This window comes from Somniosus microcephalus, chromosome 12 (genome assembly GCF_052327205.1).
Source record: "Somniosus microcephalus isolate GS21.2 chromosome 12, FLI_Smic_1.0, whole genome shotgun sequence".
NCBI classification, from domain to species: Eukaryota; Metazoa; Chordata; class Chondrichthyes; order Squaliformes; family Somniosidae; genus Somniosus; species Somniosus microcephalus.
Window position 1 is genome coordinate 108,525,985 of NC_140998.1, and position 16,244 is coordinate 108,542,228.

The following is a 16,244-nucleotide window of genomic DNA, read 5'->3' on the forward strand; positions in this document are numbered from 1 at the left end:
GAAGTTGAGGAAGAGTCACGCCAGTACCTCACGATCAACACGCATAGAGGCTTGTACCGGTATAATAGACTGGTTTTTGGAGTGGCATCGGCTCCAGCAATTTGGCAGAGGGCCATGGAGCAGGTATTACAGGGAATTCCAGGCACACAATGTTACCTGGACGATATTCTGATTACAGGAGATGGTGACGAGGAACACCTCGCAAATTTGGAACTGGTGCTCATCAGATTGAAAGAATATGGACTTCGAGTTAATCGGCAGAAATGTGAGTTCTTTCAGAAGCGGATCTAGTACTGTGGCCATGTCATTGACCAGGAGGTACTTCATAAGTCTCCTGACAAGATCGAAGCGGTTGTGAAGGCTCCCGCTCCGGTTAATGTATCTCAGTTGAGGTCGTTCCTAGGATTAACTATTACCATAAGTTTCTGCCAAATTTATCCACGGTACTGCACCCGCTGAATGCTCTTTTGCAGAAGGGAGTACCATGGGAGTGGAGCGAGGACTGTAAGAAGGCCTTTCGCAAAAGCAAGGAATTGATAACCTCAGAGGAAGTGTTGGCTCACTTCAACCCAACACTGCCTATTCGTTTGGCTTGTGATGCTTCTCCATATGGTATTGGGGCAGTACTCTCACACAAGTTGCCAAATGGCATGGAGAGGCCAGTCGCGTTCGCATCCAGATCATTGACCTCCGCTGAGCGCAACTATGCTCAGATAGATAGGGAGGCTCTCAGCCTTGTGTGGGGAGTAAAGAAGTTTAATCATTACCTGCAGGGCCAAAAGTTTACGCTTCTGACAGACCATCAGCCGTTGGTACCCATTTTTAACCCTAAGAAGGGTGTGTCGGTGATGACAGCACAGAGACTCCAGAGATGGTCCCTTTTCCTAGGGGCACATCAATATCAGATAGAATTCAAAGGTACAAAGCAGCATGGTAATGCTGATGGGCTGTCGCGCCTGCCACTACCTGAAGAAGAGACAACGAAGGTTGACCCTGTTGAGTTATTTCACTCGACCATCATCGAGTGTTTACCAGTCACCAATGCAAGTATTGAAAGAGAAACCAGGACCGACCCGACACTGTCCCAAGTCTATGAGGTGACAGTGAAGGGATGGCCAGCACATGGTGATTCTCTGTTACCGGCATTCTCGGCAAGACGAGACCAGCTGTCCGTCTGTCAAGGAACATTGATGTATGGAACAAGAGTGATTATTCCTCCTAAGTTAAGGGAAAGAGTTCTAAAGGAACTGCATGAAGGTCATCTGGGGGGAGTCAAGATGAAAAGCCTTGCTAGGGCTTATGTGTGGTGGCCGGGTATCGACCAACAGATAGAGGAGCTGACGAAAAGCTGCTCAGGGTGCCAAAAAGTGCAAAATGCACCTCCGATTGCACCGCTGCATCCATGGGAATGGCCTTCAGCCCCATGGCAACGCGTACATATTGACTTTGCTGGTCCATTCATGGACTCCATGTTTCTAATTGCAGTGGACGCACATTCTAAATGGCCAGAAGTGATCAAGATGACTACCACTACTTCAGAAAAGACAATTGCGGTGTTAAGAGCGATATTTGCAAGGAACGGATTGCCAGAACAAATATGTTCCGACAACGGACCACAGTTCGTGTCAGAAGAATTCCAAAAATTCTTAAAGAAGAATGGGGTGAAACATTATACCTCTGCCCCATATCATCCGGCTACAAATGGGTTGGCTGAGAGATTTGTACAAACATTCAAAAAGGCAATAAAGGCCATGAGCGAAGATCAGATTCCACTACAACATAAGGTGGACAAGTTTCTACTGACATATCGAAACGCTGCTCATGCAGTGACAAACCAAAGTCCTGCCATGATGTTTTATAACAGGAGGTTGCGGTCCAGGTTGGACTTGTTAAAACCGAATGTGCGGAGGGAAGTTGAAAACAAACAGTTCCAGCATATAAATAACAAGACCACTCGGAGTTTTGAGGTAGGACAACCAGTGTTGGCCAGGGACTATGGAAACGAGAAATGGCAATCCGGAACAATTCGGGCCAGACAAGGACCCCTGATGTACACGGTAGATGTTGGTAAAAATGTAATACGGCATCATGCTGACCAACTGGTAGAATCGAGAACAAGGGTCGAACCCATGGTTACGACAGAGACAACCGTGGAAGAAGTTAGTGAACCTGAAGCATCTACCTCGGCAGTGAATGTACCTGATGATGATGTCCAAGACATAAGAGACCAACTAGAGGAGTCACCTCAGCAACAAGAATCAGAGACCCCTGAAAGGCGTTATCCAATTCCAATCAGGAGGCCTCCTGAGAGACTGAACCTTTGAACTGTTTCTACATGAAGTTGTATATGTATATATGTTATTATGTTATGTTAAATGGGGATATAACTGTTAAGCTAAAAAGGGAGGATTGTGGTGTATGTAACTTGTTCCACCTTAAGAGAACTTAAACCTGTTCCACCTTAAGAGATGTACTACTTTCTCTGGCTGCTGTATACGGTAATACCGGTGGTGACCACACCGGTATATAAGTGCTGTGTAGTAATTTGCTGGGTAGTACAGCCCTAACCTCCGAATAGTAAAGAACTATTGAAAAGTTATTCTTGTAGTCTGTGTCAGTAATTGACCTTAAATATAACTGGAACACACAGACTTAACAGACACCATCTGAATTTTCCCCACTGAAATCATACTTCCCTGCTGGTTGTTCACAGGGTTGTATTGGCAGTGGCCATGCAGTAGTCTACACCCCTCACTGTCACACTTGCACAGCTTGAGTTTGTTGCATGGAGTCAAGGGCCTGCAATGGGATATGAATCACAAGATCACAGGATACTTGCTGATAAGGAAGGCCATTCGGCCCATTATATTCATTCGTCCAGAACAACCCTACACTCCCCCTGTTGATGAATCTATTTGCTTCTTAAATGATTCCAAGGTTTTCATCTCCACCACTCTGGCTGGAAGTCCACTCCAAGTGTTGACTGCTCTCTACATAAAGAGGAACCTTCTAATATAAAATCTGAATTTACCTTTTAGTAATTTAAATCTGTCTTTCCTTGTCCTACACCCATGTTTAATTAAAAGTAGTATTCTAGATTAACCTTTTCCATACCATTTACTATCTTATATATATCTCCATAAGGCCGCCTCTCAGATGTCTCCCTTCCAGGTTGAAAAGCCCAAGTCTCTCCAGTCATTCCTCATAACTCAGACCCATAACACTAGGGATAAACCTTGTAGCTCTATTTTGCACTTGCTCCAGCACTTGAATGTTTCCCTTTGTTTCCTGGTGACCAGATGTTGATGCAGTGCTCAATGTATGGACTGACCAGAGCACTGTACAATTTGATCACAATTTCTTCTATCTTGTATTCTACTGGTTTGGCTATGCAGTTCTATTTGCTTTGCATTGGTTGCACATGCTGAGTGTTGAATCTACTAATATTCCTGGGTCCCTTTCACCTTCATCCTTAAGCCGAGGTGGATGAGCCCAGACCAGCAGCAGCCCGCTGTATTTTTGTGGAGCCAGGCTGAGCACCTTCTGGCTCCAAAAAATATAACTTTGGAAAGGTTTTGTGACTGTTTTGTGAGCTGCCACCAGCAGTCCCTTTAAGGACTGCCAGTCCAGCCTTCAAGACCTGGTACAACTAGGCGGAGTTTGTGCCACACAAGCTCTGCCCATTTGCACCTGAATCTCAGACACGGAGTTGCATACTTAAGCAGCCTTACACCTGTTTCAGGTGGGTGGGCTGCTCATCCATTTGCAGGCCTGCCTGAATACAGCATCAGGTGGACTTTGGACATCAATAGGGTGGCCAAAGTGCCCAGCCCACGATTTTCAACTCCTGGTTACCCGTTTTTAAAGGTGCAACCGTGAGTTGAATTTCTCCTCCGTCGTCTGCAAATGGTAGGACTTCTTTGGAAAATTAGCTGCTCACATACATGGATTTTTAAGATCGTGTTTCTATAGATGATCAAAAGCATAACAAAAATGAAAAGACAGTCAAGTTCATTATTTCTGTGATACCATCTACACTCTGCCCTATCACGTGTCTTCTTGAGATTTCATATGTATCTGTCAGCCTGCCAAGATGCCAATACCCATAGGTGTCTCCTAACACAATGCTTGTGAATATTCATTTCTGATTTAGATCTCACTCGCGGGGATTAGTTTTGCGATCGCCTTCATGTTTCTTTAAGGTTAAGTTCTGTTTGAAGATCTCACCTGTGAACAGCAGCTGCACAGACACTGGAGACTGAGGCATACACTCCAGATCCCCAGACTGATAGCTGGGAGTGATCACAACGTGGTGGGCACAGCACTTCCACCAGGTCCTCCTTGTAGCGAGCACCTCTGGTGCTACAGTCAATTGAAACCGGCACTTGAAGAATAAAGCATATTCTGTAATATAACTCACAATAAATGTCAAAGGAGCAGAACGATCAAAGATGTCCCTTCAGTTTATCATTAAAAAAAATTCAAATCCAAACATATTGACATAAAAATAATAACAACCTTACAATATAGCAGAAGTTGTCCCTTTTACATTGAATAGGCAATACACAATAAACTTACATTAACATTGTATGACTTCATAGAGGAAAGTACACGGGATCGGTATAAGAACACATTATTGTGCCACAATAAATACATTGATTGCTTGTACAGAATTTTAAAAGTCCTTTAAATGGAGCATATCCAATAAAACAAAGCAAGCATGCAGAGTCCTTACTTTTTACAAAACGTACCTGCTCCGTGGTCTCCCTTTGCTGGTGAGGTAAATGTTAAGACGCCTACAAACATCAAATGAACAACATCAAACGTAAGTGCAAGAATCAGTCACACCAGATAGAGAAACCAGAAATGATAGCTTGTGTAAAACATGATACAAAGTACAGTCCACTCCCAATAAGTCAAAGTCACTTTCCACGGAAAAATGTGAACCAAGCAATCTAAATATGTGAGCAAATTGGGAATTCAGTGCTAAGAACGAATGATAAAGTAATTTGAAATAAGCAACTTTGAATTTAAAGTATATTGTACACAGCCCTAGAACACCGCAGCATTTTATGAAAATCCTGTAAAGTCTAGATTCAAGAGTCAGTGCAGGTGGATTGTTCCTCTGGAGATATTTACACCTCCTGGGTTTCTGGTCCTGTGATGCTGTGTAGGTTCACTTTACCTGCGGATTCACCCCTTCCATATCCCAGTTCTAAATCTGCCCGATATACACAAAGCAGAGCGGCTGGGGCAGGGGATAAGCCGGCGGCTCTCCCTCCTGGGCTGGATTGCACTGTAGTGAAGCAGGAACCCGGGACCGCACACAGCCTAATCTATCCCCTGTCTTATTCTGTGTCGCTCTGGTCTATCAGGTGAGTTCAGCGGCTCCCCTTCTCTGAACTTGTTTGAAGCTCCAACTCCTGGACTGATGGAGTTCACCGTCACAATAATTTGCCGAATTGTTGATGGAAATGAAGCACTTACCGAGAGAGAGGATCGCCGTGGTGAGAATCGACATGGTAACAGCATCCAGAGTCTCCCAGTCCGAGAGCTACAGTAAATTACAAACCGCACAACATGAATAGCAGACAGCCAGGTCAAAACAGCGAACGAGGTGCTCCAGAATCAAGGCAACAAAAGTACAGGATAATGTCTGAACCAGAACACCTCGAAAAAGAAAGTTTATCCTATCATTTTCAAACGGAGTTTGCAATTCTTTGCAAAACGAGTGTCGCAATTGAACGGGGTGAAGTCCCCTCCAACTGTCCCAGCAACAGTCCACACCCAGAATGCAATCTAACGCTTTATTTTGCTCTCTGGCGGCTTCTCTCTGGTTATCGACTGGCATTGTTGTAGCCAATACATCAAATGAAAATCTCAGTCCCCTTGCCGTTTGTTTATTCTTGTGATCTCATTGACAAAACTTCACAGCAACTGTTACAGATTTTCTATTATAATCGACAACATTTGGTGTTGGATCTGTATTATCAATTCTAACTTCCATGCTCCGATATCCTGCAGTTTATTTACGGTCCATTCAGATTAATAAAAAGGATTGAAGTTCACTGTGCAAATCCTGGACTTTGTTAACAATAACATAGATCTACCCTTCCCATTATTCTCCAGTAAAGTCCCCTGTGCAGAAGATTCCTACTCACAGGTGTAAATCACTTTCACCGTCTGCTGCTGCTACGAATCGATCTTTTCCTTCACTCCGTGGATTTTCTGAGCTGCCGGAATCAGCAAGCCTCCAAACTCAGGGCTCTGCCCAAACTTCTCAAATTCACCTAAATACGCCTGGTTGCGTCACGCCGAGGCGTTCCAGATGTGCAATTTTGCGAATGACTGGATTTTTCATATTAAGCTCTGGCACTCTGGCGGAAATTGGATTTTTCAAATACGAAGGATTCCCACCGAGTGGCGATAATTTGTGAGCGGGTGTGTAAGGATGGTAGAACATCTGCGCTGATACTTTACCAACGCTTGGCTTCTTAGTGGACGGGCCAGACTCAGATCACGAATGGGGGATGTGGGAAGCATTTAGGCACAAACCACTGAAAATCGTCAAAACCGAAATCCCGCAAACCGATAATCACCAAAACTAAAAATCACCAAAACTAAACATCACCAAAACTAAAAATCACCAAAACTGAAAATCACCAAAACTAAAAATCACCAAAACTAAAAATCCCCAAAACTGAAAATCACCAAAACTAAAAAACCCCAAAACTAAAAATCACCAAAACTGAAATCCCCAAAACTGAAAATCCCCAAAACTGAAATCACCACAACTGAAAATCACCAAAACTGAAATCACCAAAACTGAAATCCCCAGAACTGAAAATCACCAAAACTGAAATCACCAAAACTGAAATCCCCAGAACTGAAATCAAAGATGAAACAAACCAAATCACAACAGCATTGCCCAATCTTCTAGAAGCAGAGCCTGACCCTCTGGTCTGAAAGCACTGTCAGATTTATTACATTCCAGCATCCTGGCGAGCAAGAGTTTAGAAATCTTACAGAAAATTGCTGACAAACCAAATTCTAGTGATGGGCAAATCACTTTCCCCATTACATTTATGTTTCTAATGATTGATAATGATAAAGTCTGAATTTTCATTCTGCCCAATAATATACAGTGTGTTCCCCAGTTAGGATGACCTAACAACCTGCATTTATATAGCACCTTTAACACTGAACAATAGCCTAAGGCTCTTCACAGAAACAAAATTAGACAAAAAAAGACCTGATTGTGAGAAACAATGAAAGGACTCAATATCATCATCTGAACTTTATTTCTGGAATTGTTTCAATTAGTAACAATACTTTATTGAGACAACACAATACTATCAGCATCTGATCAGAGCTGTGAGCAGGGTGGAAAGCTCCAAGCTTAATGCCACTCTTAATAAGTTCATTTTCAATCTAGTTGGTGGGGAGGGAGTTGCTGTAGACAACATAAGTCATATTGGAATAAAAACAGAAAATGCTGGAAACACTCAGCAGGTCAGGCAGCATCTGTGGAGCGAGAAACAGAGTTAACGTTTCAGGTCGATGACCTTTCATCAGAACTGGGGTCATATTTGGTCTGGTTTGCTCAAGGGGACCTCCTTTTACAGTGCCCCCCTCAAACAGAAAGGTTTCCATTCTGTTTTGCAAACCAAAAACGGACTGGAACATGGAGTGTACAAATCCCGTTATATATACAGGATCCTGCTCAAACAGGGAGCATTCCCCGGGTCCTCTCAGGTGATCCTTTTGGAAATGTTGAGATTGTTCTGGTCGAGATTATGGCCCGCTCATATTTATTGAAACATTAATTTCTCCATAATCTGTTTCATTATCTTCAACGATTGATTGCATTTCTTAAATACAAAATGGTGTCATATACAGGAAACTCTCGTTTAAACGGCTCCTAAATATCCAGAATTCTTTATTAATTGGCAAAATTCATACTCCGAAAACAACACCTCAATAGCCGGAAATGTTGCCGAGTCCGAGTCTCCTGCGGTGGCCGAGTTAGTCAGTGGGGGTAGTTCTCCAAACCGACATTACGCAGCTTCTTGGTGCTGTCGGAAGTCCGAACACCTCAATAACAGGAGTCTGACTCTCCTGCGCTGTATACAGTCATTTACTGTATAAGTTTTGTTTTACTGTTGAGTAATTAAAGAGTTATGGATTACCCTCAACTGGCAGTACTGTACTTAATCAAGCATCTTCGGCCATCCATTTAACTCAACATTCTGTAGGTGAGTACCCAATTACTGTATACTGCACATTTCTTGATTTTTAAAATTTTTGTTTGTTAAAAATAGCCTCGGTAGATAACCCTCTCCGTCATCCGGAATTTTTAATCAACTGGCACCATCCCGGTCACGTTGGTGCCAGATACCAAAGAGTTTCCTCTAGTTAGGTTTCTTCTCTACCTCCAGTTCTTCACTGTCAAAGTATAAACAACAACTGGCATGTATTTTTACACAGCCAGCTTACAGAATGAAAAAACTAAAATATTGTATTTCAATTCTTTAAAAAAATCAGTGTGAGCACATAGTTGGAATCAAGCAAACAGTAAACATTGCAATCCAATTGAAGCCATTACTAACACCAACTTTCCAAATATTTGTTTTTCCATAAAAATATTAAGGACATAACTATAAAAGGGTTTAAACAGGCTTGTTCTTTGGTGTAAAAAAATGCAACATCAAATGTACTGTTTAATAGAAATTTGCTTCTCAAAAAGCTTATATTTTTAATAAATTACAAAAACAAAACTCTGCTGTCTTTCCACAGCACACTTTTTCTTTCTGAAAACCAAAGCGATAAAGTGAGATATAAAATCCAGTCAACTACATCTAAAATAGTTAACTGTTTCGAACTGGAAAATTTCATTCACATAGCTTCCAATTTCCACCCTTCCCTCACCTTCATACGGTCCATTTCTGATTCTTCCCTTCTCTTCCTCGACTTCTCTGTCTCCACTTCTGGGGCTAGGCTATCGACCAATATTTACTATAAGCCCACTGACTCCCACAGCTACCTTGACTACACTTCTTTCCACCCTGCTTACTGTAAAGACTCTATTCCATTCTTCCAGTTTCTCCATCTCCGTCGCATCTGTTCTGATGATGCCACCTTCCATACTGGTGCTTCCGATATGTCTTGCATTTTCCTCAACCAAGGATTCCCTTCCACCATGGTTGACAGGGCCCATGACTGTGTCTGTTCCATTTCCCGCACTTCTGTCCTCACCCCTTCTCCTCCCTCCCAGAACCACGATAGGATTCCCCTTGTCCTCCCCTCCCACCCCACCAGCCCGCACATTCAATGAATCATCCTCCGCCATTTCCGCCACTTCCAGCATGATCCCACCACCAAACACACCTTCCCCTCCCCTTTCAGCTTTCCGAAAGGGCCGTTCCCTCCGCGCCACCCTGGTCCACTCCTCAATCACCCCAACACCCACTCCTCTTCCTACGGCATCTTCCCGTGCAAGTGCAGGAGATCCAACACCTGCCTTTCTTCTTCCTTTCCCACCGTCCAGAGCCCCAAACGCTCCTTCTAAGTGAAACAGCGATTTACTTGTACTTCTTGTAATTTAGTATACTGTATTCGCTGCTTACGATGCGGTCTCCTCTACATTGGGGAGACCAAACGCAGATTGGGTGAACACTTTGCGGAACACCTCCATTCAATCCGCAAGCGTGACCTGGAGCTTCTGGTCGCCTGTCATTTTAATTCTCCAACACCCTGGCCCACTCCCATTCTGACCTCAGCTTCCTACACTGTTCTAATGAAGCTCAACATAAGCTCAAGAAACAGCACCTCATCTTCTAGTTAGGCACTTCTGGACTCAACATTGAGTTCAAAAATTTCAGTCCATAACCTCTGCCTCTGTTTTTTCGGATGGCGGCTGTTGATGATTCTGCTATTTCCATTTACACCTCTTCTAGACTCATCTTTTTTTCCTTTACTTGTCCCATTACCATCTCATTTTGCCTCACACCATCATCCCTTTTGTCTTTTAATTTCTCCTGCCTTCCATCCTATCACAGAACTTCCCTTTTGTTCTTTCCTCCCCTCCCCTCTTTCTCTGCCTCTGCACTTGCTTAAAACCTGTTATATCTCTAACTTTTTCCAGTTCTGACAGAAGGTCATCAACCTGAATCATTAACTGTGTTTCTCTCTCCACAGATGCTGCCTGACCTGCTCAGTATAGCCAGAATGTTCTGTTTTTATAACAGTTTTGCTGCCTTCTGTTAACTATGAAATGGCCTGGGCCTCGGAAAACAGACTTCTGGCTGCAGTGCCACTTTTACTGTAGAACTGGCTTTGATGAGTAAAAAGGTCTGATTTCAACTATTACTGATAATTAGTCACATTAACCCAAAATGAAATGATTAAGAATACATAGAATTGTATTCAAAACAGATATCTATATTAAACATATACAATATTTTAAAATAAATCCTGAAGTACCATAGAAATATACAATTATAAAATCTCCTCCCCCAGTTTTAAAGTCAAATTGGGAATGAAACTTGAATTGTCCACAATTAAAGGTGTTCTGACTCATTTTCCAGCCCTGGAGTCTGTTTCTTTAACATGTTTGAGGCCACAGTTGTGTTGGGTGTAGTGTTGTCTAAAACAGGTTCTAACTCTGCACCCCAGTCTGAGATCTTGGCTGTAGGGACCTGAGGTACCTGATACTTGTCAGCCTGCTTTGCGGGCTTTGGTTTCCTCCTCTCATTGAACTGGCTTACAGGTTTCACAAAGCCTGCATCATTCTTTTCTTTCAAGCAGTGGAAGAGAGCCCGCACCTCCTTGCGGGAGTTGGGGCTCATGCCAAAGTAGGTGATGGGGTTGTAGAAGCTGGCAGATTTAGCGATGAGACAGGCGAGTACACTGATGGCTGGTGCACTGTAACCACATGCTGACCACATGGAGATGACTGCATAGGGGGACCAAGCCAGAATGAAGGCTGTACAGATTACAAAGGACAGCTGTAACACAGGGCACAGCAACTGTTATAACAGTGACCAAAACAGAGGATCATATTCCTATCTCAGTTTCTAAATCCTGTTGCTATTGCATACACCACTTAATTCATTTGGATTAACAGAGAGATGTTATCTAAATTGAATGGTGATCCGCAGTGTAGGGTTTGTTATACTTTATATTTGACAGATAAATAAAATTGATAGTATTAATGATTTATCTTCAAACTTTTCATTTGTATTTCCAGTTATCTGGCTCTTGGTTGACTTCACTGTCAGGGGTTGTTGAAATTGAAAGATTATCAATGTAAGACCTTATTTCATATAAAGCTCCTTCCCCTGCCTTCTGTCAAACCACATTATTGATCAAAATATCAGAGTAACATGAAAGCTTTTGGACAGGTCAGACATTTTTTAAATATGCTTTTAAAAAAAATATATAATTTGCATTGTTTCACATCTTTCCTGAATTGTTTGTAATCTTTTATCTCAAGATGCTCATCATCAATGTATTGTAAGAAAACAAGTGGTTCCCATCACTATCTCTAAAGATATTGGTCATGGTAGTGTCTACAGATCAGATTATCCAAATTAAAGTTAACGTGGTTCTGATGGGAGGGAGATCTTAACCTGGGAGAGAGCATAGTGATAACAGTCAGAAAAAAATAATTATAAATTGCAAGTGGCCTATATCCTTGCATAAAATTGAGTTTTTAATGCTGTACTAAGTCACAATTACTGCTGAACAACCTCTCTGGCCCTGAAAAACGAATTTTACAAGTGGGGAGAGTCATTCCCTCACAATAAAAAATTGGATGATTTTTTAAAATAATAAAAAATATATTTTTAAAAGTTTGTTTATGATATTTCAGCTTCTACCTTAATCCCTAATCTTTATATGCTTTCTGTAAAATGATTAAAAAGTGAATTATAATCTGTGCTTTTTATTTCCTGACTTGTTTGTGAGAATTTTTAATCTGATTGGCTGATCAGCCTGCTTGATGACTTCACTGTTGCTGGATGCCACACGTCCCCTATAGATGGCGCCAGATTCAAAGTCATGTTGGAATAGGGGAAATCAATTCTCTGGAGTCCGCTAAATCTTTGTGGGCAGCTTTTTTCGAGGTCAGCATCAAGCGCCGTTCCTTCGCCGCTGACCGCAAAATCCGGGCCATTGTGATTTCCAAATTTTATTTATGTTATATATATGGCTGTATATCAACTTCCACCTCATGGCCAGGCAACGTCCTGATCTTCTCCCATTCAGTTCTTATCCAGGTCATTTTAATACTAATATTCCATTATCAAGCTCTTCTCTGTTTGATCCGCCCAGCTCTTACCCCAGTTACATATACATCTCTATTCACTTGTCTTCATGACAGATGACCCAGTTCTTACCCGTGTTATTTCTCATTCCATATGGCGTTGGTGTTTACTGATCTCTCCTCTTCTGGCACACTTGTGACTGGATCTAACCATTTTTATTATGGACACATATGAGAAAATCGTGACTGAAATAGGGAGGAAGAAACAAGAAACAGCAGAGAAATACGCCAATAACATAGGCTTTGTAGGCAATAGAGAATGTTGCCTGGATCCAGTCAATCTCACAAGTGCCGTACATGCGATCTGTAACAGTTCAAATGTACATAAGCAATACAGATAGAGAGTAGAGCATTCTTACTGCATAAATAGAAATCTGCAATATTAATAATTCCTTCTCATTCGCAAGTCTCATAAACAACACCATGGGAAATCCATGAATATAAATGACTAAAAATCTTGTATAGGATGTGCATTTCCAGTCCAAAAACGTACTTTGTGTTTTCACAATTTGTCAGTCTTTTGCCTCAACCTTTTCATTCTAAAATCCTAAGTACCTATTTGTAATGGAAACTGTCTCTGTAAACACGTCAAACTGGTAGTTACACCCACTCTCCACTGGTAGTGCTATAACACCTCAGTTTTGTATCTCCTAGCTCCTTAACCTGTAATGCAGAGAAACCCCAACAACTCTACTCCTCTGTTTCCCAAACTGGCATTAGTTTTGCTATTTAGCTATAAATAATAATATAAAATCAAAGTATTACATAAACATAATGACAGAATGTATGACTTTAAAATGGGGACTGAATTACATCTCTTCACCATGGTCCAATTGGTCCCTGCCCTTTATCCGCACTATACCTCAATATATTTATATATATTTATATAAAATACATACATACATATAAAACCTCCCATGGCATTGCTCATTGGAGGTGTCAGGAGCAAGTGAAGAGCAAGACAGATGGTGGCAGTGGCGGGCAGGACAGGTTGAAAAAACAGGCTAGGATAGGTTACATCGCTGCCTTTGGAGGAAGTACAATCAGCACGCACTACTGTTAGACTCTTATCCAATAAATTCAATGTATTGGGAGCTGTAGGTTGTTGCCAATTCAAGGATTTTAATATATATATATAACAGACACGATGGGTCGATTGGCCTCCTTCTGTGCCATACATTTCTATGATTCTATAAAAAATATAGTTAATATAAGAAAAAGTAAAGATCAAATCAGCAACAGTTATATTGTTTGGAGGTGAAGTTTACTAACCCAATTGATCTCCCCTGTAGTTGTCAAGCTGTGTGTTCATCATAATTTATAACTCACCAACTCCATAGACATTGCTTGTAATATTCTTACTGTTTTCAATCTTGGACTAAGAAAACAATGACGTCCTGTCTACTTCTTTCGCTTACTTCGTAATAAGAGACGGTTGGACTGAATAAGATACAGGTGCTGTTACTAATATCAGTCACTCAGTTCACAAGGCTAATCCGGAATTGACAGCAGAGAGCTTAGGGGAAACACACTACAGGAAATTTCAGGCATGCAGCCCTCGAGGTTCTGACCATTTGCATAGAAAGTCTCAGGCTGCATGCCAGTGATTTCCTGCCATATGCTTTCTGACGAGGCATGGGATCATAGAATTGGATCGTACACTTAAATGTGTTGGAGTTTTTTTTTGATGCTGGATGTATTATAAAAATTGCAAAGAATTAACAAACATTAATTCTTACTACATTACAACAGTGACTACACTTCAAAAGTGCTTTGGGGAGTCCTGAGGTCATGAAAGGCGCTATATAAATGCAAGTCTTTCTTTTGTTTTCCTATTATGCTAATCTGTCTTATATACATTACAGATCGAGGATTGGTGTGCTATAGTAAAATAATAGCTGGCCCCAGATGATGGACAAGGTGCAGACTTTTAATATTTTATTTTGGAATCTACAGTAAACTGAAAGCAGAAACCAGGAGTAACATGCTAGTCTAGAGTTTAAGGCAGTTTAGTACCGACAAGCAAAACTGTTATGTGTGACTGTAGTGGATTTAGAACATCAGTTACACAGCAGTTATTTCATCATTAGTGTTTCATCCTCTGTGATCCTGGGCTTGTGTTCGATTTCCATTTTCTTTCGATCCCAACATTTCCTACTGTGCAACGCAGTGTAAACCAGGCAGCACAGTAGTGTTTATCAGGCAACATCAACCAATCCCCCCTGCGTGCTTGCTGCAGCTGCTGATGTAGAATCAGATGACGGTTTTGCATTGGCAACAAGCTCATTGGACAATGCCGGTTTGTAGTGCAGGATAACCTCATAACGGGAAAGAAAGGAAGAGTAAAGGGAATCGAAATTGAGATATAAGGGGTAATTCTGGACTGGAACTCCCAATGGGAAGCTGTACTTAAAGGGGAGTGGAGGTCAAAGGCAGCACTACAACAGTGTAAACCTGTTTCTACTGAAGGGATAATTACTAGTCCTAGCCCTTTCGGGCTACCCCAGATCAGGCGTATTCCCCAGATGTTCACCTTCAACTAAAGTTAGAGATAGCCAAATTCTATAAGATGCTTAATTGGGTCTAAAGGTTCAGACTATCTCTCCCTAAAGGAAAGAAATGACGTGAAGATGTTACTGTCCTCCGGATAGCACTTTTAATAAGTTTAACTAGACTGTAACCACCTGGATATTATGAGGGTCTGGAATACCCCCCAGAATTCTGCAACTCCTTACAAAAGAGAAATTGAGTTCACGAGATTGATACAAAAATACTACTTGAGACAATTCTAAAAATATATAGATTTATTTAAGAGCTGACATACCGTTAACAGTTGTTGAGTCAGTCGCAACATTAACAGTTCAAAAACAAATAGCTTACATTTCTTATCCTCAGAGATTCTTATTCTCAAATCTTAACTTCGTACATTTTTACATTTCTTATTATTCTAATCCAGGATATCCACCAAAATCAAATACCTTGATTATCTGAGGCTCAGAGTTGTAGGCTTACAGAGTGGTTCTGAAGCCGAGAATCGCTTGCCCGTTTCCAGTGACTTCTGACTGTCTATCTGAAAAACCTCTATTTTATACCTTTGTTTTAGTGGTTTATCCTTTGAAGTTGTCTGCTAATGTAAGCTAATTATCTCTAGTCATCTCTCTGTTGACTTTTTTCTATTCTTACTGCCAATTCAACTGTTAGCTTGCAGACTTCTGTCTGTTGTTTAGGTGTTTCAAAACTTATCATAAAAAACAATAGGACAGTAGTATTTATTTGATGTCATTCTTATCGAAGGTCTTCCATTCAATTCTTAATATTGGCTTAACTGGTTATTAGCAGACTCCTGTCTCCATGGTGTTCCAAGTTCAATGCAAACACAATGTAATTGCTTGGTGCATCTATTGAAGTCATATCTTCAAAGTGTTCTGTTGGTATCATATTTACAACATGTAAATTAAAGACACTTCAACTAGGGTGTTTACTTGTTTTCTAGCTATCTCAATGGGGTTGTATTAAGAATTATGTCTCCTGTCTTCCAAGTTTAACATAAAAACTATTTGACCAGCAGTTGTTTCTTTTGCTTGATGTCATCTTTTCAAAGGCACATGCCTTTTTTAATGTTTCAGTGTTTCTGTTCAATGTGTTACTTTATAACACTTTACTTGGGACATTCCATTGTGTTTCTCCCAAACTCCAGACCTTCTGGAAGCACCAAACTGCTATTTCAATAGGGCTGTAGGAGTCTACGTACTCCTAGCAAAAAATACTGAACTCGGAGAGGTTCAACAGAAAAGGTTTAATTGTTGAGGCTGCATGCTGAACACAAAATGGAGTCAGAGACTACACCAAGTACAACTCTCCTTCCTCAGTCCACAGCTTCGACTGCTCCTCCCCCGCTCTGGGCTTAACTATGTTGCAG

General features: G+C 41.3%; 1 protein-coding gene across 1 annotated transcript in view; it reads right to left on the minus strand.

Annotated features, from left to right (window-relative positions):
• Positions 1 to 6,972, minus strand: part of coch (coagulation factor C homolog, cochlin (Limulus polyphemus)) — a 50,340-nt gene extending 43,368 nt beyond the window's left edge. The window contains exons 1-4 of the mRNA XM_086003418.1: positions 6,162 to 6,972; positions 5,488 to 5,554; positions 4,752 to 4,796; positions 4,228 to 4,384 (exon numbers count right to left, since the gene is read on the minus strand). Coding sequence (XP_085859544.1) covers positions 4,228 to 4,384; positions 4,752 to 4,796; positions 5,488 to 5,521 — 236 coding nt within the window. The 5' untranslated portion in view covers positions 5,522 to 5,554; positions 6,162 to 6,972. The remainder of the gene's footprint in view (positions 1 to 4,227; positions 4,385 to 4,751; positions 4,797 to 5,487; positions 5,555 to 6,161) is intronic.
• Between the last annotated feature and the right edge of the window lie 9,272 nt (positions 6,973 to 16,244).